This window comes from Quercus robur, chromosome 5, assembly GCF_932294415.1.
Source record: "Quercus robur chromosome 5, dhQueRobu3.1, whole genome shotgun sequence".
Lineage (NCBI taxonomy): Eukaryota > Viridiplantae > Streptophyta > Magnoliopsida > Fagales > Fagaceae > Quercus > Quercus robur.
Genome location: NC_065538.1, coordinates 31,720,882 through 31,745,100, shown reverse-complemented (window position 1 = coordinate 31,745,100; position 24,219 = coordinate 31,720,882). Strand labels below are relative to the sequence as shown.

At 33.9% G+C, this 24,219-nt stretch overlaps 2 protein-coding genes across 2 annotated transcripts; one reads left to right on the top strand and one right to left on the bottom strand.

Annotated features, from left to right (window-relative positions):
- Window positions 1–6,827: 6,827 nt before the first annotated feature.
- LOC126725805 (uncharacterized) lies at window positions 6,828–7,891 on the top strand. Its single transcript, XM_050430733.1, has one exon. The coding sequence runs from the start codon at window positions 7,000–7,002 to the stop codon at window positions 7,582–7,584; it is 585 nt and encodes a 194-aa protein (XP_050286690.1). The 5' UTR covers window positions 6,828–6,999; the 3' UTR covers window positions 7,585–7,891.
- A 1,325-nt stretch (window positions 7,892–9,216) lies between these two features.
- Window positions 9,217–16,260, bottom strand: LOC126725804 (protein NUCLEAR FUSION DEFECTIVE 4). The gene is made up of 3 exons (XM_050430732.1): window positions 15,472–16,260; window positions 10,648–11,543; window positions 9,217–10,162 (listed from the first exon to the last, which is right to left on the bottom strand). The coding sequence occupies exons 1-3, from the start codon at window positions 15,799–15,801 to the stop codon at window positions 9,697–9,699; spliced, it is 1,692 nt and encodes a 563-aa protein (XP_050286689.1). The 5' UTR covers window positions 15,802–16,260; the 3' UTR covers window positions 9,217–9,696.
- Between the last annotated feature and the right edge of the window lie 7,959 nt (window positions 16,261–24,219).

Here is a 24,219-nt window from a genome sequence, read left to right as displayed (position 1 = left end):
GAAGACCTACAGCAGCTCTTTTAGAAACTGCCACAATAGGTTCACCTATTACAACAGTTTAAAGTCAACGCTTTCTAAACCACTGCTATAGATACCCTACTATGGTTTAAGAAACTGCCACAATAGGTATAGCTATTACGGTGTTTCAAAACCGCCATTATAGGGTTGAAATTAGAATTTTCAAATTTTTTTTTGGTTTTGTAAATAGCCTATTTTGGCGGTTATAAAACCATCGCTATAGACTTCTTCATTTCAAATAACTATTCCAGCAGTTTTAAAACTACTGTTATAAGTTTCTTCATTGTGAATACCTATTTTTGGTGGTTTAGAAACCACTACTATAGGTTTCAAATTATAATATTTATTTCCTTTTTTAAAAAAAAATTAACCTATCCCAGCATGTTTATAACCGCCGCTATAGACTTAATTTTATTTGTTTTTAAAGCATCCTATTCCGACTGTTTTAAAACCGCCGCTTTAAGGTTCTTCATATCTAAAACCTATTCTAGTAGTTTCAAAACCGCCGTTATAGGCTTCTTAGTTTTGAATATCTATTCTGGCAGTTTAGAAACCGCCGCAATAGGGTATAAATAAGAATTATCTTTTCTAATTTTTTTAAAAACTTTTTAATATCACCTATTCCGGCGGTTTGGAAACCGCTGTAATAGGTAGTCCAATTAAAGTGAACAATTTTTGTCTGAAAGAGCTACTACAGTGGTTTTAAAATCGCTATAATAGGTGTTGACTTCGCCAATACTTATTATGGTAGTTTTGAGAACCATCGCAACAAGATAGGATTTTGCCATAATAAAACTAATTCTACTATTTACTTATTGCAGCGGTTTTAAAACCGCCACAATAAGTCCAAATTTTTCCACAATGAGATTTTTAGGATATTCCTACTCAAACTTTTCGGGTTCCCACTTAAAATTTCTTTTCATGCACACTTAATCAAAAATTTCAATCTCTTACTTGGGTCTAAACAAAAATACTGAACCTCACTCTCTCTCATTCTTTCCCATTATTTCTCACTCTCCCTCTCACTCCCTTGCCGCTCAGCATACCCATCCACCACCATCCATCCTGCTGCCGACCTTACCCACCATCTCCATCATGGATTAGGCCGATCTAAGTGGCCTTACACTCCACCACCGCCACCAGCACCTTCCTCAACAGCCACCACGGCCACCCCCGGACTCCTCCCTAGCAGAAACCCACCATCTCCTCCACACTATCTGATATGCCAAAAATGTATTAACCCCTTGTGATGAATTAATTGATTAATTAGTCAAGTTTATTAATTAATCAAATTAACATACGATGTACGTGGTAGCACAAACAAATCACCAATTAAACTAAGTATGCAGCGATAATTAAATTGACATGGTGATTTGTTTACAAATGAGAAAAACCTACATGGCAAAAACCCCACCGGGTGATTTTAAGGTCACCACTCTCGAGAATCTACTATTATCAAAACAAGAAGTTACAAGTAAAGGAATCCCCGTACCTTAAACAAATTACCAATTAAACTCAGTATGCAGCAGAAATTACATTGACACATTGATTTGTTTACGAATGGGGAAAATCTACACGGCAAAAACCACACCGTGTGATTTTAAGATCACCACTCTCGAGAATCCACTATTATCAAAACAAGCAATTACAAATATAGTAATCCCAGTACCTTATACCAACCTACAGTTGAACTCTTACCCCCAATACCCAATTGGACTTGTTCTGTAGTGACAATCTCTCATTTTCAATGCATGGCTCCTAGTACGTGACTAACCAATTGCGCAAATCCCAGTATGCGACTTGATCACCAACTTGAGAAGGATGTTGGCTGCAAAGTTCTTCTGTTCATCACACGATGAAGATCATGAAGTTGCTTGATCACAAAACCCTATGGTGTACAAACACAGCAGCTTCTTCAAGAACTAAGGCAAACTACGTTTTCAATCACACCTTCCTTCACACTTGTGGAATTTGCTCTTGTGCAACTTGTGTAACCTTTTTTGGCCCTCAAAATAATCCTTATATATGTTTTAGGGTTGTGAGAAAAGAAAGCCGAATTCACGAATTGGATGAAAATCAGCTTGAAAAACTGAACTTCATAAACCTTGATAGATATCCATCTATCGAGCTAGTTGTCGAGCCATGGGCTTCAGCTGCTTTTAAACCTCGATAAATGCTAGTTGTCGAGCTTTAAAATCTTGCACTTTCTGACTTGATTCTTGGATAGACTTGCATGGGTTTAACACTTGAACTTGAAACCTTATTTCTTGAAGCATTAAACACATCCTAAATCTACCCAATTACAAGTAAAGTGCATTTCGTCAAAGGATTAGCCAATTACATAAAATGTTGACATATGTTCCTAACAGCAAATAACATATGTCCTAACACTGTCCATCCCACCACTGGCTTTCCCCACAATCTCGCCTTTGTCCTTTGTTCTCTCCATCGTGAATCAGGCCGATATAATCGGCCTTACACTCCTTTGCTGCCACCACCACCTTCCTCAACAACCACCTTGGCCATCCACAATATAGCTTCCCCTCTAATATATATATATATTTTTTTGCTTTTATATAAAAGAATCCATTTATACTTTATTTCTTTACCTGCATTAAGGTTTTTTTTGGTGGTTGAGGTTTTTTAATTTTTTGGTGGGTATGGGTTATTGTTTTAGGGAAAGTTTAATTCTTCACAACATTGACATTTTTGTGTGGATTTCGTTATTTATTTATGTTTTTGGTTTCTGGGTATCATTGATTGTATATTGTGAAAGTTTAATTCTTTACCAGCATTAAGGTTGTCAACCAAAACACGAATAACCACTATCATTTTCAACTCCATTTTCAATCTTGATTTTTGTTTTCTTGTTTTTTGTTTTTTGTTTTTTTTTTGTTTTTTTTTTTTTTTTTTTGGTTTTTTGTTTTTTGTTTTTTTGTTTTTTGTTTTTTGTTTTTGTTTTTTTTTTTTGTTTTTTTGTTTTTTTGTTTTTTTTTTTGGCTAGAATTATCTAAAAAACTTAGTATTGTTAGTGTTACATGATCATACTAAATGTTAGGGTTGCATATTATATGTTTTAACTATTTTTAATGAAAATTAATATTCAGTGATAGATTTAAACTTATATATAGTGCTAGTTTTATAATGAATATTCTTTATTATAAGTCCAAAATAAATACTCAATGATTTTTGGGGTTGATAAATTATTGATTGTCCAAAAAGTTTAAACTGGTAGAAGACTGTAGATTTAATCATTTAATTAATCTAACATGTGTAAATGAGACTTGAATTTAGATCATTCAATAACAAGAAATTTCATTATTTGAAGTAATTTTGAAACCCATAAGAAAAAGAATAGTTAAAACTTAGAACATGCTTTTGCACACCTCATCACGTGACTCACGTGCTCTGATTTTTTCTTTTTTTTCTCTGATTAATACGTGTTCCTAGTTCAAGAACTATAATTTCTCTTCATGTACATGCTATAGTAGAGGCGTATAGATTCTAAATTATTTCTTCACTAACCACCAATTAATACGTTAGTTTTAAGTTTGAAGCGTACTTTCTCATCAAACCTTTTTAATTTGCATGCGCATGCATAAAATAAAGTATCATACTATCATATCATTACACTTCTAACCACCTTTATGTTAAACAAACAAAATTAGTTGTGAAATGATGAGCCTAGCTCAAGCTCACACTAGTAAACTCCTAAGTTTCAATTATGATGTCCACATCAAGTGACATTACAACCAAACTTAATGTCAGTTAGCATGAACTACTAACTAATCTATGTTTGTACTATAAGAAAATAGTTTTTTTTTTTCTTTATCTTTATTGTACTCTAATTTTTGGGCCATTCAATGTGTATCAATTATTATGCATTATTATTATTATTATTTGTTTGAAAGAGGATAGAACTGAATCTCGATGTCACCAAAGTATACTCCAGAAATAAGACAATATGCATATATGCTCACATATTGAATTAAATTGACATTTTCAACCATGAGGTACTTTATTATTATTATTATTATCATTATTTAGTAGGTTCGTCACGGTCCACTTTAATGGTGTTAAGAAATTAAAGTGCCAAAGCATCACTAACCCCAAATGATTAACTAATGTAAGCATTGCTGGATAGCCTGGATTGGAAATCTAAGAGAATATTGGAAAAACACCATTATACTTATGGTTTCTCTCTCCCCGGGAAAATATCTTTGTGACCTTCCCCCCCAATTAGTTTTCCATCTCTATTTTATGGTTTAATAGTGTTATTTACTTGTTTATCTGTGTACAATCATTTAAAAAAAAAAAAAAATATATCGAAAGTCATTCTATTCTCATGTGCAACCTACCTCTGTGCAGAGATAATTACAATGCCAATCACACTTTATGACGGAAAAAAACAAGAAGGTACACAAAAATAAATTATAACAGAAATAAAAAATTGTGATTCACAGGCAGTAAGGACCATACTATGAATGTGTGAGAAATTGCAGGGTGATCCACAAGCTTGCAACGTGACAAGATGTGGGATCTTAAATTGATTCATGTGGATTTGAAATGAAGCTCACTTTGTACTCTTTAGTTTATTTAAAAAACTCCAAAGTTCATCATTAATAAAAGGTTGTTTTACCCAGAAGAGAACATATGTTATTCACAAGCAAATAGTATTCTAGCGTCAATTTGGGCCCCGTGAGTTCAAAATGTAATTGATAGGAGCATGTGATTGTATGCAAAACTGGGACAGAAACAAAACTATGTCCTAGTGACTTTGGAGACAATAGTTAGTGTAGGAGACTTTATAAAATATTAAGACAAGTTCTGATGCAACAAACGAAGGTGCCAGCAAATTTAACTCTTTAATAAATGGCGTCATGCATGTGTGAAAATTTGGGTGTCTAGCTAACACATTATGAGATAGTGATGTATTTTTCACCTTAAGATTCACTGAATGACTGAAAGATTAGATCATAAGTCAAGGTAAAAATATTATTAAAAAAGAGTAAAGTTAGATGTAAACTTTTCATAATTTGTTGAGTATCAAGTTGTGATTGGTATAATATCATTTTTATATGGTCCTATCACTCACATCATTTTTATTTTTCCCCAAATCACCATATATGACTTCAATAATTATGAAAAAAAAAAGTTGTAAAATTTTTTATGTCACATTGTCAATATATGCCTTGTAATCTTTATGATTGTCATGGACTCATGTTCGTTTTTTAGGGTATGTTGGGAACTGCAACGTGGAGGAAGACGGATGGAGAAAAGAGGAGAGGAGATGGGAAGGTGACTAGAATATAGTTTAATTACAATACAGAAATTTTATGAAGGTCACAGTTACATTGTACATTTATATTTTTCAAATTCCTGTATTGTCTTAGATACTCATGAATCTTAGAAAAAAAACCATAGAACAAAAAGGACACTCCTTGTCATAGTGCTAACATTTTTCTATTCTTAAGTGTTGCCAATGACATCCTCAAATAAGTTAGCAGCAAATTGTTACCAGAATATATTTCTTTTGAGTTGCCTACCTAGAGGATCAATTAAAGAACAAAGCCAGTGAAGTTGTTGGGGATATATTCACTATGGAAGCTATTACTTGAAGGAAAGCTACCTACGCCCTTAGATTCTTATATAAAATCAAATCATTGGTGGCCAATTTGTTAGCTCATAATCGATAATTAATATCATAATAATTATGTAATAAGATCCCAGATGACAACAGTTCAACGTGCAACTTAAGCTGATATCATATTATGTTCTAAGTCGCTCATTAGATATAATATAATGAGGAATTAGTTAGTGATGGCAGACAAAACATAATACAATTAAGTAAACAAAGAAAGTCCCATCTTAGATTAATACTTTCCAAGCCTTCTTACTTTCCTAGTAGTCCAAAGAAAGTTGATTCTCTATAGATACGGAAAAGCTTTTCTACATTATGGAAACTGAAATATTAAGTAACAAGTTCATTTATTTTACCACTTTTTTTTTTTTTTAAGCAACAAGTTCGTCTCACCATCAATTAGTAGAGTTAAGGACCATAAATACTTACCACCGCGCACTCTTAGTGTGTTGATTACTTCACAAATATAAATGCTTGTGAAGTGTGGGGAGCAAGGGTCGAGATTCAAGTCTCCAGGAGAGAGATTCACACACATATACACTTAAATTAGGTTAGAGTAGAAATTCTATCTTGTAAAAAAAAAAAAAAAAAAAAAAAAAAAAAAAAAAAAAGACCATAAATATTTGAAAATTTATTAATTCGATCTTTCAACATCAAATGAATTGGCTTCTTGAGTGGCATTTAGTTTTGGGGAATCCGAGTGTGCATCCCAATAGATGTGCGCGCCTATGATGCTGCAACCGAAAAAAAAGCACAAAAGTCTGTTAGTAATTTAGGACAATTAGTTATGGGAGTTCCGTCAATCATATGTAATTCATGTTGTTAGGTAGGAATGAATATTAGGGATTGCTTTTTGCTTAAAACAAACCCGTATCAATCTTTGGCAAAAGGGTTGCCAAGTTTGAAATCGGAGCCACTTTCCTCCCAACTTAACACACAAAAACGAGTAGTGTGTGTCCCACACATTACTCTTTAGGCAAGCCGTGATTGATGGCAAACATTTCCACATGGAATCCTTAGGTCTCACTCCTCAAAGTTCCATCCCTCTTAGCACTATGTTTTGGAGGGAACATGGGCATGCATACCCCACACTCCTTTCTTTTTTTCTTTAGTCACTCTCAAGTTTCAACTTTCAACTAACATCCATTCTATAAAAGAAAAAATCAACCCCCCAAAAATGAAAGTCTAAGTCACCCCTCTACTTCACCAACTTCCTTCTACATTATCTCCACCTCCAACTTTATATAAATATATACATCACTTTAGCTCTTTCCCAAATTATCACACACAAACACAAACTCACACACATACACATACACATTCATATCATTCCTTTAGCCATGGATTGGTTCTCATGGCTATCTAAAACCGGCCTTGAGCCGTCTCTAGTCTACGAGTATGGCCTTGCGTTTGCTCACAATGAGCTTGAAGAAGAAGACATGGTCTACTTCAACCATGAGTTTCTCCAAAGCATGGGGATTTCCATAGCCAAACATAGGCTAGAAATCCTCAAGCTTGCTAGAAAGGAGAGGGGTGCAAGTCCACGCCCCATATCAAGGCTTCTCGTCGCGATCAAGAGGACAAAGAGGTGCTTAACTAAATACATTCGTACATGGATTCATCATCGCGAGGAGTCAGCTCTGGTGGTTGTACCAAGGCCTAGTTATGGGACAAGATGGAAGGGAGCTATGATGAAGAGGAACAAAAGATTGATGACGGCAAAACAAGGGAGGTTGTTGCTCACAAATGGGAGTCCTATGGTGGCTAAATCAGGGCCAATTTGTGTTGATAGTTTTTCAAGTCCTATGGTGCATGATCATCTTCGTAAGGATGAAAAGATGGATGAAAACGATGATGGGTACTGGTCAACTGGTATTGAAGAGATCAGGTGGGATACCATGTTTCAAGATTTAAAACCCACATAATTTTTTTTTCCTTTTTGTTTTGTTTTTCTTAGTTGTATTTTGTATGTGATCTATTTGTTGTTTCCTCTATTCAAGTTAATTTAATGGTGAGAGATGGGTTTTTTTGGGATCTTTTACCAGAGAGTTTTGATTGTGTTTGAGAAGACTTCTTTTCATTAGTAGTGGTGGGTGGGTCATGTAGATGGCAGAGTTTAGTACAAAGGTCTATTTCAGTAATGAGATTGTCTGCCCTGCTTTTGCATGTTTAAAGGCCTTTATTCAAAGATAGAAGAGAAAGCACTAGTATCCATTGTCTTTGTTAGCAGAATTATAGTGTTTGATAATTTCACTCCATTTTTCAAGCATGGTTAAGTTCATTGGTTTTTTTATTCAGCCAAACAAATCATCGGTTTTATTTTTGATGTTGAAGATAGCAAAAAAGAATCCACATCAGTAAGGGAAAAAAGGAATTTAAACTATTGTATCTCTTTTGATGCCTTTTGACTCTGACAATTATACTTTAGCTGAAAATTTGACCCATCTGACATACAATATTGGTTAGACATGGCAAAATGCAATTAAGATCTTGAAAAATCTACAAAAATTATTCAAATACTTTATATACTCCTTTTGAGATGGGTTTGGGGCTCAGAGTATAAGGTATTTAATATACTCGTATCAATTAATTACTATTAGGAAAGACATTATTTCATTACTTCAAAATCAGCACTTTTCATTTTCCATGGAAATATTATAGACCTCAGCGTAACTTTCACTTAGAGGTGGTGTCTCATGAGACGATCAGTTGTGGGTTCCACATGTTATGGCCTTGTGAAGGGGAGGTCGCATGAGGTGTCATGAAATAATTTTCCCATTGCTACATGATATTGATGAAAGTTTTAGAGTTTTTTACTTCATAATATTGGATAATTTATTTGTTAAACAAATGGCGGATGAGTAGAAGTTTCTAACTCGAAAAAATTGGATTGACCTGAAAGTAAGCCAATTAATATAAAGTCAAGTACAATTCTGTGGGTGCAGCCCAAAAACTACATGATTCAACCAAAACCTGCCCCAACTTGTCAATAAGAAATTGTGTCAACCAAACTTAAAGTATAAGAAGGGGTATTTAAGGATATGATATCAATTATCAGCAGAGCCATGTATTTTTCAAGTGTTTTGATCTTATTATTTCTTCATGAATAATGCTAAAGCTAAAACACTTGAAATAAACAATTTTAATCATAGTAGATACATTACCCAAATGTACCATAAAAGAATCCTTTCTTCAATTACTAAACGTTTTGGATATTGTTTAAAAAAAAATTCAGCCCAAACCTGACGTGACGATTTTTCCAAAGTCTAATTTTTGGTTCCTAAAAAAATATAAAATAAAAAAGTGTCTAATTTTTGGTCCTGGTGAGTTTAGCCAGCTAATTTGCTTAAAAGTTAGACAAAATGTGTCTTCAAGAAGATACTTATTGTTTAAATCCATTTTTTGTTTCGCCAATAAGCAAATAAGCTGATAGCAAGTAAAAAAAAAAAAAAAGAGAGGGGGGTGGGGGAGACCATCTAGCATTTCTTCCCTGGAGGTACACTTCAATGGGTGTGAAAGAAAGAAGTCCAATGGAAAGCAAATTAAGAGACTTCAGGTGCCATGGAAAGCATATTAAGAGAATTCATAGCTAATGTAATTTCACAATACATGCCATCTCCACAGGTACCAATAAACACAGCAGGTTGATTGATGTCAAAATTTGGAAGATTCGCCTCAAGATGAAATGTGATTGTATTTGATACATAAGGGAGGAAAAAAAAAGTCCCTCAAACGCTAATAATGAAAACTTGAATTCAAGACGCCTACTCTAAGCCCCAAGAAACTATATCTTATTATAGATATAAATGACTTTAATTGAAGCTTCCCCAAACAAACTGCCATTAGCTGGCAGCCTGACACACAACCAACAAATAAATTACCTTGGGGGCAACCGAGGCTTAGCAGATTGCTATAACGATACTACATAGTAAAGGCATGCCACAGATAATCACTATGCAGCTGAGATAACTTTATTGGAGCATACCTCTACAAAACCGGCATGTCCCGATCCTATCGGGTATTATTAACTCCAACAATCAGTGGTTTGAACTTTGAGGATGTCGGAAAGAACCCCCAGCATAAAGCATTTGGTAAACTGGTCGTACTCTAATTGTCAGAATTATGCTCAAGATGGTGCCCAGCCCACTAAGGCCAGCTAGAATCAGGAATGTCAGCCTGAAGCAATTGGGACCTAAACAGGTAGACGATCCTTGCTTAGCAGCTTCAGCGTCATATATATAACCAGCAAGCAGAGCTGAGAAAAGGACTGCACCAATTGGATTGCCTAATGCCATGGAGTTGTAAATTATACCAAAATGTCTTAACCCAAAAATCTCGGAAGCAGTCGGGACCATTATAGAATACTGAACACCATAGCAGATTCCCAGCAAAGCAGTTGCAGCATAGAGAGTACCACTGAGGCCTAACGCATATAGAAGGTATGATACGATCATGAAAATATGTGCACATATCATCCAAAATGTGCGAGGAAGTGTTCTCGACCTGCAGTGAACATAATCTCATATCAAGACATTATTATGGCCTTACAAAATAGCAAGAAAATAACACCCATGAAAAAAGACAAGGTTCAAAATTTACTCTGGCGTCAGGATTATAAGAATTTAGGTCACACTAGAAAGTTTTGTGAAACTGTTGAGAAACATGTGCTAGAACCCAATTCTGAAAATAAGTTCCCCGCATTGCAAAAGAAGAGAAACAAAGAGAAAAGAAAAGAATGCATGTAAGGGGCCAAAAAGTTTTTTCCAGAAGATACTAAGAGCCTTGTAGCTCAACTAGCACCTCCTGGTGTTTCCAATTGAGACATCCAAGGTTCAAATTCCACCTCTCACATTGAAACTATTGAATTATCAAAAAAAAGCTTTTTCCAGAATATTTATAGAAGCTAAAATTAAGCTACGTATGCTTGATGAAAAAGTGAGCCATAGTTAGAAAGAGAAGAAGAAGAAGAAGAAGAAGTGAGTAATGACCTGACAAAGTGTTCAGAAATGACACCTGAGCCAAGACGACCCACAAAATTGCAAAAGCTGAAGAGAGACAGCAATAACGTGGTATCATCATCACCTAATGCAATCCCAATCTGAGCCAAATTATTGAGAACTGTTACTCCTGTACCAACTGCAAGGAAATATGAAAACCAAAGAAGCCAGAAATCAGCCTTGACAAGAGCTTCACGAAGCTTGAAATCCTCCCCCCTACGAGGTCTGCTTTTCTTCTTGATTGCCCCCTCCCCAACAGCAAGAAGTGTTTCCACATCTGAAGCTTCCTCATTCTCATAGAAACTTCCAAGATATGCAGCTGATGAAGAAGGTGTCAACAAAGGATTTGTCTGGGTTGAACCACCTTCTCCCTCAACCAAATTGTCTGAAGAATTAACTGCAGAGGAAAGTTTCTTTGCAGGGAAAAGTGTCATTTTCACAGGAATTGCAAGGGGGGCCATTAAAAGGATGACCATTATGGCAACTAAAATGTAGGAAATAGTGCCACTTAGAGAAACTGTGTCACCTATCACTGTAGTTGAGAGAAGATAGATAGCAAGCAAAACACTAGCACCTTGAGTGAAAAGAAAATGGACATGCTCTGAAGAGTCTTCTCCGGATGCTGGAGTACAAGCCCGAATAAAGTACATCAAGGCTAAACATAAAACAGGAAGCCCAATCGCAAGGAACAACAACAGTTTTGAAGAAGAGCTGTTAAGTACCATATCATATATCACTGTATATACTGCAGCGCTGAGTCCAATATAACCTTTGAGAATACCAGCCACAGTGCCCCTACTTAGAGGGAAGTTTCTCATGTTGGTTACAAGCACAGCTGTACCAAACCATGCATTGCTATTGGTGGCGATACATAGTGCAATCCATAACTGCCATTGCGTCAAGTACAGAGTTTAAGTAGGTATTCTACAAGATATATTTATATAACAATAGCAAGTTTCTAAATGGGTATGCCACAAAAAAATTATAGCATGCAGTGTTATGAGGGAACCAAAAGAAATTAACAGTAATTGCAAATCAGCTTAAGGGGGAAAAAGGTTGATATTTCAAATGAACGATTGTTTGTTCACAGAAACAACTCTCCTCTACTAACTCAAAGCATTAACTTCCACAAGAATTTATTCGTTTGTCCATAATATTACATCTCTTCATTGAGATATAAGAAGAAAACAGAAAGGAGAATCAGATATCTTTTCAGAACTGGAATGGATGATGCAGGACTATATAAACAGGTATTCACATGTGATATGTGGAGATAAAAACTTTAATTTAATAACTCATTTTCACTCACATCTCTGACTCCCAATCATTGGTGGAATAATCCACCATCAAAAGGTCACATAATAATTGTAAAATGGCCTGGCTAGCTCTGTAGCTTGCTTGCAGATAACAAATTTAACTAAAGTCTAAAACCAACATATATAGAGAAAGAGACATGCCTAAAATCATGGGAATCTAATAAGTCGCAAAGATGCAATCTAAAGTATTGGGCAGGAAATGAACTGCATTAAATTTCACAAAAAAATTTATTAAAATATATATATATATATATATATATATGTGAAGGGTAAACCAACTGATTTTCCTTCATCACAGCATCCACTCCATCCAAGCTCTGGCAGTGGAAGGGAACCAGAGAACTTATTCTTGACAGAACTTATTCATGACATTTAACCAATAATGCAATAAGAAAAAAGAAAAAAAGAAACGCACATGCAACAAACACAAACCTGCAAATGTCATATTAAAGAACATGTGTCCTTTAATCACACTACAAAATCCACAACCTATAATGCGATCCATAAAAAGTAATTAGTATCAGGATCAGGGAATACAACAAGTAATATGATTTGACTATGACCTGATCAAAATGTGATTAGGAAAAGATAAGACTTGTCTGCTTACAAAATTGAATTGGCTGGTCATTCGGTGCATGTGTTAATTTTGGTGTTTCCCACACTGATCTTTCTTGATAATTTGATAATTGGGGGAGGGGGTTTTCAACCCTAGATGCCCTTTTTGGAAAAACTAGCAAGTGCCAGGCAATTGAGCTACAACGCTCTTGGCATTACCCACAGTGATATTTAAAGAGAATGTTCAAGAATTAAAGAGACCATATACCACCCTAATTAAGAAACCACTACACCCTATAGCCAAGCGGTACCTCACTGGCTTTCTCCCATAATAAGGGGGTGCTTTCAACTTTCAACCCATGGGAAGGGAAAGGCTAGCCCCCATTGTGTAGCATTGCACCAACTTACTACTCTTAGAATAGTAATATAGGACGTGCATAGGAAAACCAATCAATCTCTCCATGATTCCATGATAGAAATTCTCCAAATCAATGAATACTTATTCAAACAAAGAAACACTATAGCCATGTCCATGTGAATACTAGTAGTCTAGGTCCATCTTAATTTACACATTAATATATGAAAAAACAAGTCTGTATGCCGTGTTACCTTGTTTTTGAAGCCTAGAATTCCTTTTTTCCTTATTTTATCATCTATTTTGATATATAATGTTTAAGAATGTCAGGTAATTAAATCACAGAGCTTTGACCCCCATGTCCTGATCCTAAGAAGTAAAAACACATTTTAAGTCTATGTTTGAAAATGACACTTTATATTTTCATATTAGTTACATTAGTAAAAATGACGTACGATAACCTCTCTTAGACCCACAAAAGTGGAAGCTTTGTGCACAAGGTACAACAAAATACATTAGTAAAAATGACACTAGTATCATTTTTCACACACTAGAGACTATGAGCTTATAAACTAAAAGTCACCACATTCAAGTTGTCGCAAAATTTAATAGGGATTTCTTGTAAAATCCTTCTACTTCCGAGCTCTCTAACATGAACACCTCCACAGTTCTTAATTTTTTGTCACTTCCAGCTGTTTACAGGCTTTTTATTGCTATTCAAATATTACTTAGATAGACTAATGATTGCCATGATTTATACAATTGAAAAGCTACTCTACAAGCTGCTTGGTGATTTTGGCACCCATATATAGAAATTTAATTAATCTTATTTCGGGTTTACACCAACCCAAACATTAATATGAGAGAACAAAGCTAAATGATATACTTTTATTTCCTTTTCACAAAGGAATTAGAAACCTAAGTAATACCCAGTAGTAATAAAACTTAATTGTTATATCATTGAATAACATTATTCTGCATGAGATAGTTAACAATTTTGAGAAGTAACAATTTATGCAAATCTTCAGACAGCTTTCAAACCTCATGTTTGACAACCCATTACCCTGCACTCAGGCCAAACAATTCATACTTATTCTATTCAAGCTATCCACAAGCACAACCTGCACGAAGTTCATGTTGCTGCAAAAATATATGATCTAATACATGGAGATTGAAAGATTTGATATTGCTTTTACTGCATGTCTACATAAAATATTCCATACATCACTGGGCTTCCATGGACATTTGGAACACTACTGTAGATGATTAGCAATATCCAAGAATAAAAAATAGATGCTCAAGTTTGATTCTATACTTTCAACAAGGGAAAATCTGCGCATGAGGATTTTGTTCAACTTAAGGAAATTCATCCGCTCCAGGTCACAATGCTTAGACTGAAATCCAAATAAAGAAACTAAACTCCTAAAATGTTGATATACAAATTTTACAGCCTTCATGAGTTTGAGAAATTATAGAGGCTCTAGACTTATGTTGCATGTGGACCTCACTGACAAGGATTAAATTAGATGGGGTCAAAAAAAGAAAACACGGTTACAAATTGATAACTTTTCATTTTGTAAGAAGATTTTCTTCAAAATTTTAAGGTATATTAGCAGTAGAAAAATGTCACAACGTACCCTTCCAAGAGTAAATAGAATTTCACTGATTTAAATGTTATTTTTCAGCAGAAACATGTCGATTCAAGAAGATGCCCTGTATTTTCACTAGCCCCTTAAGTATCTAAATGACAGCTCAGCAAGAAGTATTACTAAATTGCAGACAAATTCACCAAATTACAAAATCAATTTCAGCAAGCTCAAGATATACAATTGGGCAGCTGTGGAATTCTTAAAAAAATATTTGCAGAAAATAAGTAAAATTCCAAACATGAAATGCTATGATCAAGCAGTCATCTTAAAAATTTTATACATAAACCATTAAAACTCTATTTTGAGGCAAAACCTAGTTCAAGAAATAGTTGTAAATTGTAATCTATTCTACATTTAAGTACAGAAGAGGTTATGTAAGGATTTACACTTTTACAAAGTAAATTTAGAACGAAAGATATAAACTCAAAGACAGTTATTGCAGAGAAACCAAATCCTAGAGTAAATGTGCAGTAAAAAAAATTGAACACATCCAGCATTTCAGAACAATCAAATGCACAAGTGGGTTTGCGAAAACTCTAATTTTTGGATTTAACTAAATCACCAGACAGTTCTTTCTCACAATCAATTTCAAAAAAGGTATGCATAGAAAAAACAAAACCAAAGGAATAATCCCACAACGATCAAATAGACAAGCAGGTATGCAAAAAAACAAACACTTGAAGAAACCAACTCACTAGCCAGTTGTTCCAGACAATCCATTTTAAAAGGGTATGTAATAATGCATAAAAAGAAAACTGAGCCCACCAAGCAATAACGCCAAAACAATCAAATCCACAAAAGGATATGCAAAAACCTCAATTCCTGGAACCAGTTGCTTTATGCAACCAATTTCAAACATGATATCCCCAAAAAAAAAGTACTGGAATACATTAATTAAAACAAAACTAGATTGGTATAGAGTGATGAAGTGAGAACTCACCAGCCAGTAAGGCAAGTTTTCAACAGTCTGACTGACAGAAAGCCATAGAACACCATATCCAAAGAAACAAAGCACAGTACCAACCAAAAGCAGAAACCAAGGTGGGAACTTGTTGCAGGCAATACCAGGAAGAATACCCACACTCTCTCCAATATCATTGGCCACTCCAAGTATTGTAATCTGCTGCTGATTGTAACCCAGAACTGATTTGATTTCAGAAGAGTAGAGTGGGAAGTTGTAGGAATTTCCAGCAGCTATTTGGACCCATACAGCAGCTGCCAAACCCACCCATGGTGGCCTGCTTCCAGCTTTCAGAACTAGTTTTGGCATTGGTCACAGTATACACACTATTCTATTTGTATTTTTGGGTTATGAAAAACCAGTATATATGTGGATATATATATACTCAGAGCAAAAAGTACATAAAAGTTAGGACACAGAGAGATTTGCTGTTTGATTTTGATTGGAAAAAGAGAGTTATTATAATTTATAAGGGAATTTCTTGCCTTGTTGGGACTGTTGAAGAGAGAGAGAGAGGATTTGAAGGGTCAAGGACAGAGAGGTGTTGTTCATGTGAGAGAGGTGTTCTTCATGTGGGAAAGCCGAAAAGGCATCTCTGTTTTGTCATTTTCTTGTTTGTGGTCCAACCCCCATAGTCCCACCCAATGAAATCTTACCATGTTCACAGCGGCCGACTTCTTTGGCCTTCGGGTAAAGCCTACCTCCCATGTCAGTTCTTATGCTGTAGTTCCAAGCCAACCTTACAGCATAGCCATATGGCCATACCCACAAGGTAAAAATAGTGTTACATAAATTATTAGGTTTAAAAGATAGGGAACCTAAGGAATTGGTTCAATGGTATCTAAGGTAGCATGATATTAATAACATTCTAAGTTCATAATCACTTGTTCCTATCATCAGAAATAATGCCGATTTGGATCCAACTTATCACTTCCACGTTTTGCTTCTTCCGCATTTTTGCTTTTTTTTAGCCCGCATTTGTTGACTTTTCCACTGTGAACAGTGCACCCGTATACTGTTCACGGACCCACAAATTTCACTTTTCAACAACTTTTTCATTAAAAATTTATCTCACGGCACTATTCACACATTTAAAAATTATTTTGCTATAGTATTTTCAATTTTCAATTTTCAGTTTCAGCAAAATAAGTTCTATCCAAACGGATCCATAGTCAAATACTTGGGAATAGTATGGTATAGATACCATCGTAAATAGTATCATTTGTGAGGCAATAGGCTTGGACGAGGCGAGTGTAGGATTTCTCCATTTTGAAAAATCTCATATTTATGTTAAAATGAGATTTGGGGAAAATCTAAAATTTATGGGTGAAATGAGGTTTAGAGAAGTGAGAATTGAAAATATATGGAAGTGGATCTAAGAACTTTTTGTTTGTATTTTGTATGAGTGATTGTGCATTTGTGTTTACGCTATGGTGGTGAAAGTGAGAAGCAACATTGTTGGATTTTAAAGGAAGAAGAATTGGGTTGTGCTACACCAAACTTCAATTAGGGTTCGATGGAGAGAGTGAGAGAGAATTAGGAGGAAAATGCAAAATTGATTTGCACTCGGATAAATCAAAGGAACGGGTGGGAATTTGGAAAGCGTTAGAGCACTCACATCAATCTGTCTAAAATTTTTTGTCTATTTTAGCATAAGAACTTACTTTTTCAATTATACACAATTACTTTTCAAAAACACTCACATCATATTATTAATTATACACTCCATTTTATTAAAATAATCATTTTTTTATTATTAGTTTCATTCTCTCTCTCTCTCTCTCTCTCTCTCTCTCTCTCAAGTATCAAAAGAAAACTCTCTCTCTTCTCAATTCTATGTCTCTCACCTCTCTCTCAAAAGAGTACTTTCTCCTCTCTCACATCTCTGTCATCACTGCTTCTTCGCCATTGCTACTGTTGCTTCTTTTTCTGCTTTTGCTTCTTGACCGTTTCTTCTTCTTCTCCTCCTTCTTCTTCTTATTCTTGGTTGCTTCTTCTTGTTGTTGTTGTTGTTCTTCTTCTTCTTCTATGATGATTTATATGCATTTGTATATGGATTTGATGAGTTTGAGATCTAGATTTAGGATGTGTTTGATGATTTGTATGGATTTGATGAATTTGCACAACATTTTTTTGGGATTCAAGAGGAGACCAAGAACCAAGATTCGGTTCCCTTTCCAATTTTCTATCTTGTTGGATTTTTATAACCAAAGATATATTGTGACTTAGCTTGTTTTTTAAAACTAAATAAGCCAAACCGAGCCTTCTGGCCCAGATGGTACCCGGTCTCCTAGTGGCCTAACAACTCAGGGGTTCTATCCCCTGCATAAATACTTACCCAGAAAAAAAAAAAAAACTAAATAAGCCAATAAATTTAAGCCTTTCCAAACAAATACTTTGGGTTGTAGTTATTATGGAGCTTTAATATGGCTTTGTGATTATTTTATAGGGTCCTATTTTTGGGCATTTGTTAGTGGGCCATTTTAGAAAACTTTTAATGCCACTTTTATAGGAAATATAAAAAACTATAGAAAAAATCAATTTTTTTTCCAATAAAAAGTTCTTATAAATATTTCATAAACTAATTCCCTTAGAGCATTCATTAACTTTTTCTTTATTTATATATAAATTCATTTGAGCTCGAATTTATTAAAAAAAAAAAATTGAGCTCTCTCACTTTCTTATGCTATAAATGTGGCAAACTCAATCCATTTAAGCCTCATTGATTGTTTTGAGTCAGTTTGAACTAAATATTAACTAGGCAATTGACTATGATATTTTAGATTGTTGACAAATAATTGTTCTTAATGGGCAATTGACTTTATATATATATATATATAATTGTAGCAATGCTATACATTCACAAAAGATTTTATAAGTGGGTTCCAGTTAGCTTAACTGGTAAAGTCTCTGATGGTTGTATAAAAGATCTGAGGTTCAATTCCCGCCTACACCAAAAACTGATTGGTGTCTTGGTCTGATGATAAAAAGCTATCATCAGGAGCGAACACCATAGGTTGAAACTCTCTCAAAAAAAAAAAAAAAAAACAAAAAAAAAAAACAAAACAAAACAAAAGATTTTATAAATATATTCATGAGAGGGGGATGATGTATTCACGTTTACCATATTAACTCATTATTATTGGCTTAATGTCAACTTTTCATATATAAAAGTAGTTCTAAAAGTTTTCTCCGTCTTGAGTTCTTGACCAAAGCTAAACTTGAATTTGAATTCAAGCATGCGCATTTGAAAATAGCAAGTAATCTTCTTCTTCTTTTTTTTCTTCTTTTTAATATAGAAAGAAATAGCAAGTAATCTTAAGCATGAGTTCACAAAGAATTTTTGTTTTTTTTAATGAGTTGGTAGTTGGAGATAGAAGATTTAAATCATAAATGTTTTTATTGAAAATATCAGAAAGTGCTAATTAAACAAATTACAAGGCTCTTAGTAATCACAAAGCTAAACTTGATCAAACTATAACTTGATATAGGTGTTGTTTGATAGCCAATCAAGGGTTGAATTTGAGAATTTATTTCCTAAATTTCCGTTCTTCATTTTTGGTCTAAGCATAATTCATCAAACTACAATCCAGTTCTTGCCGTCCAAGTAAACACAACATTTGACAAATATAAGGATAACAGTAAAGCAACATTCCACAATCTGGCATTTGGGATTTACATGCCCTTTCTCTTTGCAGTTTGGTCTAATGATGAAGTGTTAACGAAGGTTCTCAGGTACAAGTTTCTTGAATTCTCGGACTTGTTGGGGATGGTTTTCTTGATGAGAGAACGTATTGATTTGAACCTGTTAGCGATCTATTTCTGGTTGATATGGACTAAAAGAAACTCAAACAAACTTGGGGAAACTTTTGTTGATTTCTGCAGGATTTGAACTAAAGCAAAGTCTCTCCTCCATGATTTTCGCACAGTTTAGCTTTTTAAGATTCGGGCTCCAGCAGTAGTGTCTCGGGCTGTCAGGTGGATCCCTCCTATCTCTCCTTGTTTCAAAATTAACTTTGATGGGGGCTACTTTCAATGAGATGGGAACTGCAGGTATAGGTGTTGTGGTTCATAATTGCTCAGGAGTGTCCTTGGAGCCTTATCCCAACGAATCCAGCTCCCTACCTTTGTTGCAGTTGTTGAACTTGTGGCCTGTCGTAAGGCAACGCTGTTTGCCAAAAAAAAAAAAAAAAAAGATATATCCATAATTTTTTTTACAATATTTTTACAACAAATTTTAAATGATAAGTTGAGACAAAAAAGTAATTACAGTGTTAAATTCAAATTTGAACTTATAACAACTACCCACCTGTAACCCATTGTAGTTCATTTATTTACATTTAATCTTTTCAATAATACAGGGCCTTCTGGTCTGGATTCTCAAGAGGAAAAAAAAAAAGGGGGTAAAGCAACAGTAATTGGTATTGGTCCGGAACAAATGCTTCAATATATGTTTGCAACCTCTCCATGGATGATTTCCTAAAGCCATGCTTGATCCAACCCTTTTTTTTTTTTTGATGAGATGCTTGATCCAACCCTAATAGTGAAATATACTAATGGTTTAATTCAACTAATGTCTTTTATCCTTGAAAATTAAGAGACATGTGTTCGAACTTCACCGATATTAAAAATCAATTGATATCTAAAGCAGATATTGTAGCTTCACTCATTTTTACATGTCTCCAGTCAATCTCAACTCATCTTGGATTGCCCATGTACAATTTGGTCATGATGTTGGTAGCAATACTAGTAGATTGAGTGGAAAAATCTCCATCCACATTTTCTCCCTCTCTGTCTTTTTTTTTTTTTTTTTTTTTTTTTTTTTTTTTTTTTCCCCTCTTATTTCCATGAAATAAGAGAAAAATTCATTTCCTCCCTCTTTTTCAGCTATCGTATTTTCTTCCTAACCAAACATTACCTAAAATGCGTTTGATTACATTTGTCATCTACCGTTCTTGCTATCTTTCTTCCTCACGTTTTTGAGAATGGACAATCACATTTTTCATTTTTGTACAGTAGTTGACAGCTAAACGTTTTGCTGTCTTTTCCTCTTTCTTCAAATAGGGACAGGTGTCATCGTGCCTTTTTTAAATAGCACACATGTCACTTTGTATTCCATATAATCTATACATCAAGTCACATTATCACACGTTTCTTCTCAAAAAAAAAAAGAAAAAAGAAAAAAAACAGTCACATTATCACACGCACTTCCCTTTCACTAGAAATGGGTCGTCTTCTTAGCAAAATTCGCTTGGATAATTCATGCTGGATTATTGTTTCCTAAAAAAAAAAATTGATCAATATCAACATTTTTATCTCATAAATAAAAATTAAAAAAACATTTAATATTGCTGTATATATAATTTTTTTTTTTTAATTTCCTTTTGGTTAACTAGTAGCTGTAGTGCTTCCGAGCTTTTAGGTTTTAGAGGGAGGGTTAGATATGATCATATGATGCGTAAATGTATTGCAATTCAATTATTATAGTATTACTTCCATGTGATTATAGAAATGATAAGGTGAGAAGAGTCTATTAGAGTTAAGTTAAGAGGATTGGGCCCCTAATTAATTTTGTGTCACGTGAATTGATTATTCAATGGTGCTCTTATTCAACTTGTAACACAAATCCAACTTTAATCGATAAAAAAAAAACAGAAAAGAAGACAAATCCAAGTTTATTGAGTTGATTATTCAATGGGCCCCTAAATCTTCCTCCTGATCTTAGCCCAAAAGTAAAGTAGTTAGCGTACCATTCAATTTATATTTTGTAAAGGAACAAGATGCCACTTAGCTATGAGGCCATTGGCAAAAACAAAAAGACTTTTTTTTTTTTTTTTTTTTGAGAAGCACAACGACACAATTACTCTTCATGGTTTCATGTTTAAAATTCCACTATATATTGGGTTTGTTTGGATAGATAAATATAATAATTTATTACCGTACTAGTACTCTGTATTCCTTCGAGCCGTACTTTATAGAGGCATGTTCAAAAAGAACTTTGATATACGATTTGAACGCAAAATATGACATTCAACCTTTGCGCTACTTAATTCTCAAAAAAAAAAAACCTTTGCGCTACTTGCCACGTCACGATGATTATCCCTTTTTTTTTAAATGGATTATATTAACGTCTACCCAAATTAGTAAAACTATTTAAGGAAACAAAATTTTGATAATTTTTTCAATTTTTTTATAAATTTCTTTTTAAAGTAGATGATTTGTATGCCCTAATGACATACATTGGCCGGACTCTTATTTTAGTAATTTTATTGGTTTATTTAATATTTAAATACTATGTGGAACCTAGAAAAAAAAAAACTATGTCAAACAAAAATAAATATAATTATAATGGATCAGGCTAATGAGTGTTCTTAGGACACTGGTTAACAATTCATTTAAAAAAAATTTTGATACCACTTTTATGAGAAATGAAAATAAGCTGTTAAAACATTAATTATTATTTTTTTTCCATATAAACTTTCTTTAAATAGATTGTTACCTAAGTGCATCCATTAGCATTTCCTAATTATAATATAAAAAGAAACGAAATTTTAAAAAGTTGCATATAAAATGATGGCAAAAATAAACTAAATCTTAAACTTATTATAAACACACTATGACAACAAGGAAGTGAGGAGTCGAGGAGGGAACCAACTCTTTTCTCCCAAATTAACATTTTTTTGGGAGTTCATAAATGAATAGAATAGAATAGAATGAATAAATCATAAAATAATGGAAATGAATAAAATGTATTTAAGTAATGAAAAAATAATGAAATAAAATTAAGTAATTTTTTTTAGATATTTTAAAATAAAATAATAAAAATGAATGGAATAACAGTAATATGTTTAGGAGTATCATGAAATGAATTTAATGAAATAGAATCATTTTATAAAACACTATTGTTGTACTATTATATAGGAGAGTTCACCAAACCACACAAACTGCAAAAACCGTACCAAAACTGCCTGCAAAATGGCATAACCGGACCACACCGCAAGTAACAGTGCACCGCACCCTCTATATATATTAATATATTTATTTATTTAATATTATATATATATATATATAAATATATAATAATAAGGACAGAAGATCAATACATTAATAATTTAATACCCTAGCAGTATCTAATTGTTTTGTAAACATAGCCGCCACACTTCAACCTAGAGTCCTAGACTACTCACTACCGTACCAGTTGCTTACTATTGAGGTATTCATGTGTTCAATTCAAGTTTTTCTTTGTTAAAGTTAATCTATTGGCCTATTATACTATTCACTCAGGACAAGTTGTTAAAGTCAATCTATTGTTAAAGTTTTTCTTTGTTCAATTCACTGTCATTGCACTAGACTATTAGCCATATCTTATTGTTCTATTGTTAAAGTTTTTCTTTGTTAATTATATTATGTTTTTATTGATTGTTGTGTTGGTATACTGGCACTTGGAACTTCCTATGTTAGATATTTAAGTTAGATATATATGTTTTTTTATGTTAGATATTATTTACGTTAGATTGTTAGAAGCTATAGGTTGTGATCAATTTCCATCTTCAAGGAATTTGTTATTTTATTATTTATATATTCTATGCCAAGTGGCAACGAAGTGAGAACCTAAGCTATAGGTTGTGATCAATTTCCAATGTAACTTTTTTTTTTTTAATTTCCTCATGACCTTTCAGATCTTTCAACTTGCAAGCTTGATCTGCACAACTCTATTTCATCTTAGTTGGCTATGTTCTTCAAGAATAATTATACTGCACTAGCATGTTTAGAAAAACCAATTCTTATTTATTCTCTCTAGTAATCAATGAACATGATGTCATTGGATTGAAATAATTCTGATAATCTGCAACTTAATTCATGAATATTCCATCTGATGACAGCAAAAATTTTTGTTTCGTAAAGTAACAAATATCATATGTGTTCCTGCTATATATATATATATATATATATATTGCCTTGACCTCCTGCAAAACTCCTTTTCTAACCTATATATATATATGTGTGTGTGTGTGTGTGTGTGTGTTTGTTTTTTCAATGGCCCTAGATGGATGCTCCCTCAAATCCAAATCCACTAGCACCAAATGGCCCTAATGACCCTTTGATTGTGGATGATGAACCCCTACCAAAAAAAACTAGAGTTAATGAGAATCAGTCCACTAGAGAGCTATCTGATGTTTGGGAGCATTTTGTTAAGTTACAAAATCGTGAAAAGTCAGAATGCAAATATTGTAAGAAGCAATACAATGCTGCAAGGAGGAATAGGACCTCATCCATGCGGGCTCATATACTAAAATGTAAGAAGATTCCGGGTGTCATTGACACGAGCCAAACCACTTTGAGTTTCCAAGCAAAAAAAACTGGTGGTGTTGAGGGAGAGTTTAGTAATAAGCTTGTTGTTGCTAAATTTTCTATTGAGAGAATTCGGATAGCACTTGCGAGGATGATTATAGTGGATGAGCTACCTTTTAGATTTGTTGAGCATGATGGTTTTATATACTTTATGGGGGTCTTGAGCGTAGGTTTCCTGTGCCTTCTCATCTCATGGTGGCAAGGGATTGTATTAAACTTTGGTTGGGGGAAAGGGAGAAGTTGATATGCTATTTGAAATCGAGCCAAAGGGTGTCTTTGACTACTGACACATGGACTTCCATTCAAAACCTCAACTACAAGTGTCTCACTTGCCACTATATTGATGGTGATTGGACCTATCAAAAATGGATTTTG

Bases quoted from the DNA above. Each gene is read 5' to 3' on its own strand.
- LOC126725805 (XM_050430733.1), top strand. From the start codon at position 7,000: ATGGATTGGTTCTCATGGCTATCTAAAACCGGCCTTGAGCCGTCTCTA.
- LOC126725804 (XM_050430732.1), bottom strand. From the start codon at position 15,801: ATGCCAAAACTAGTTCTGAAAGCTGGAAGCAGGCCACCATGGGTGGGT. The intron at 11,544-15,471 runs GTGAGTTCTCAC...ACGCAATGGCAG, and splicing joins AAAACTTGCCTTACTGGCTG to TTATGGATTGCACTATGTAT. The intron at 10,163-10,647 runs GTCATTACTCAC...TGTTCACTGCAG, and splicing joins ATTTCTGAACACTTTGTCAG to GTCGAGAACACTTCCTCGCA.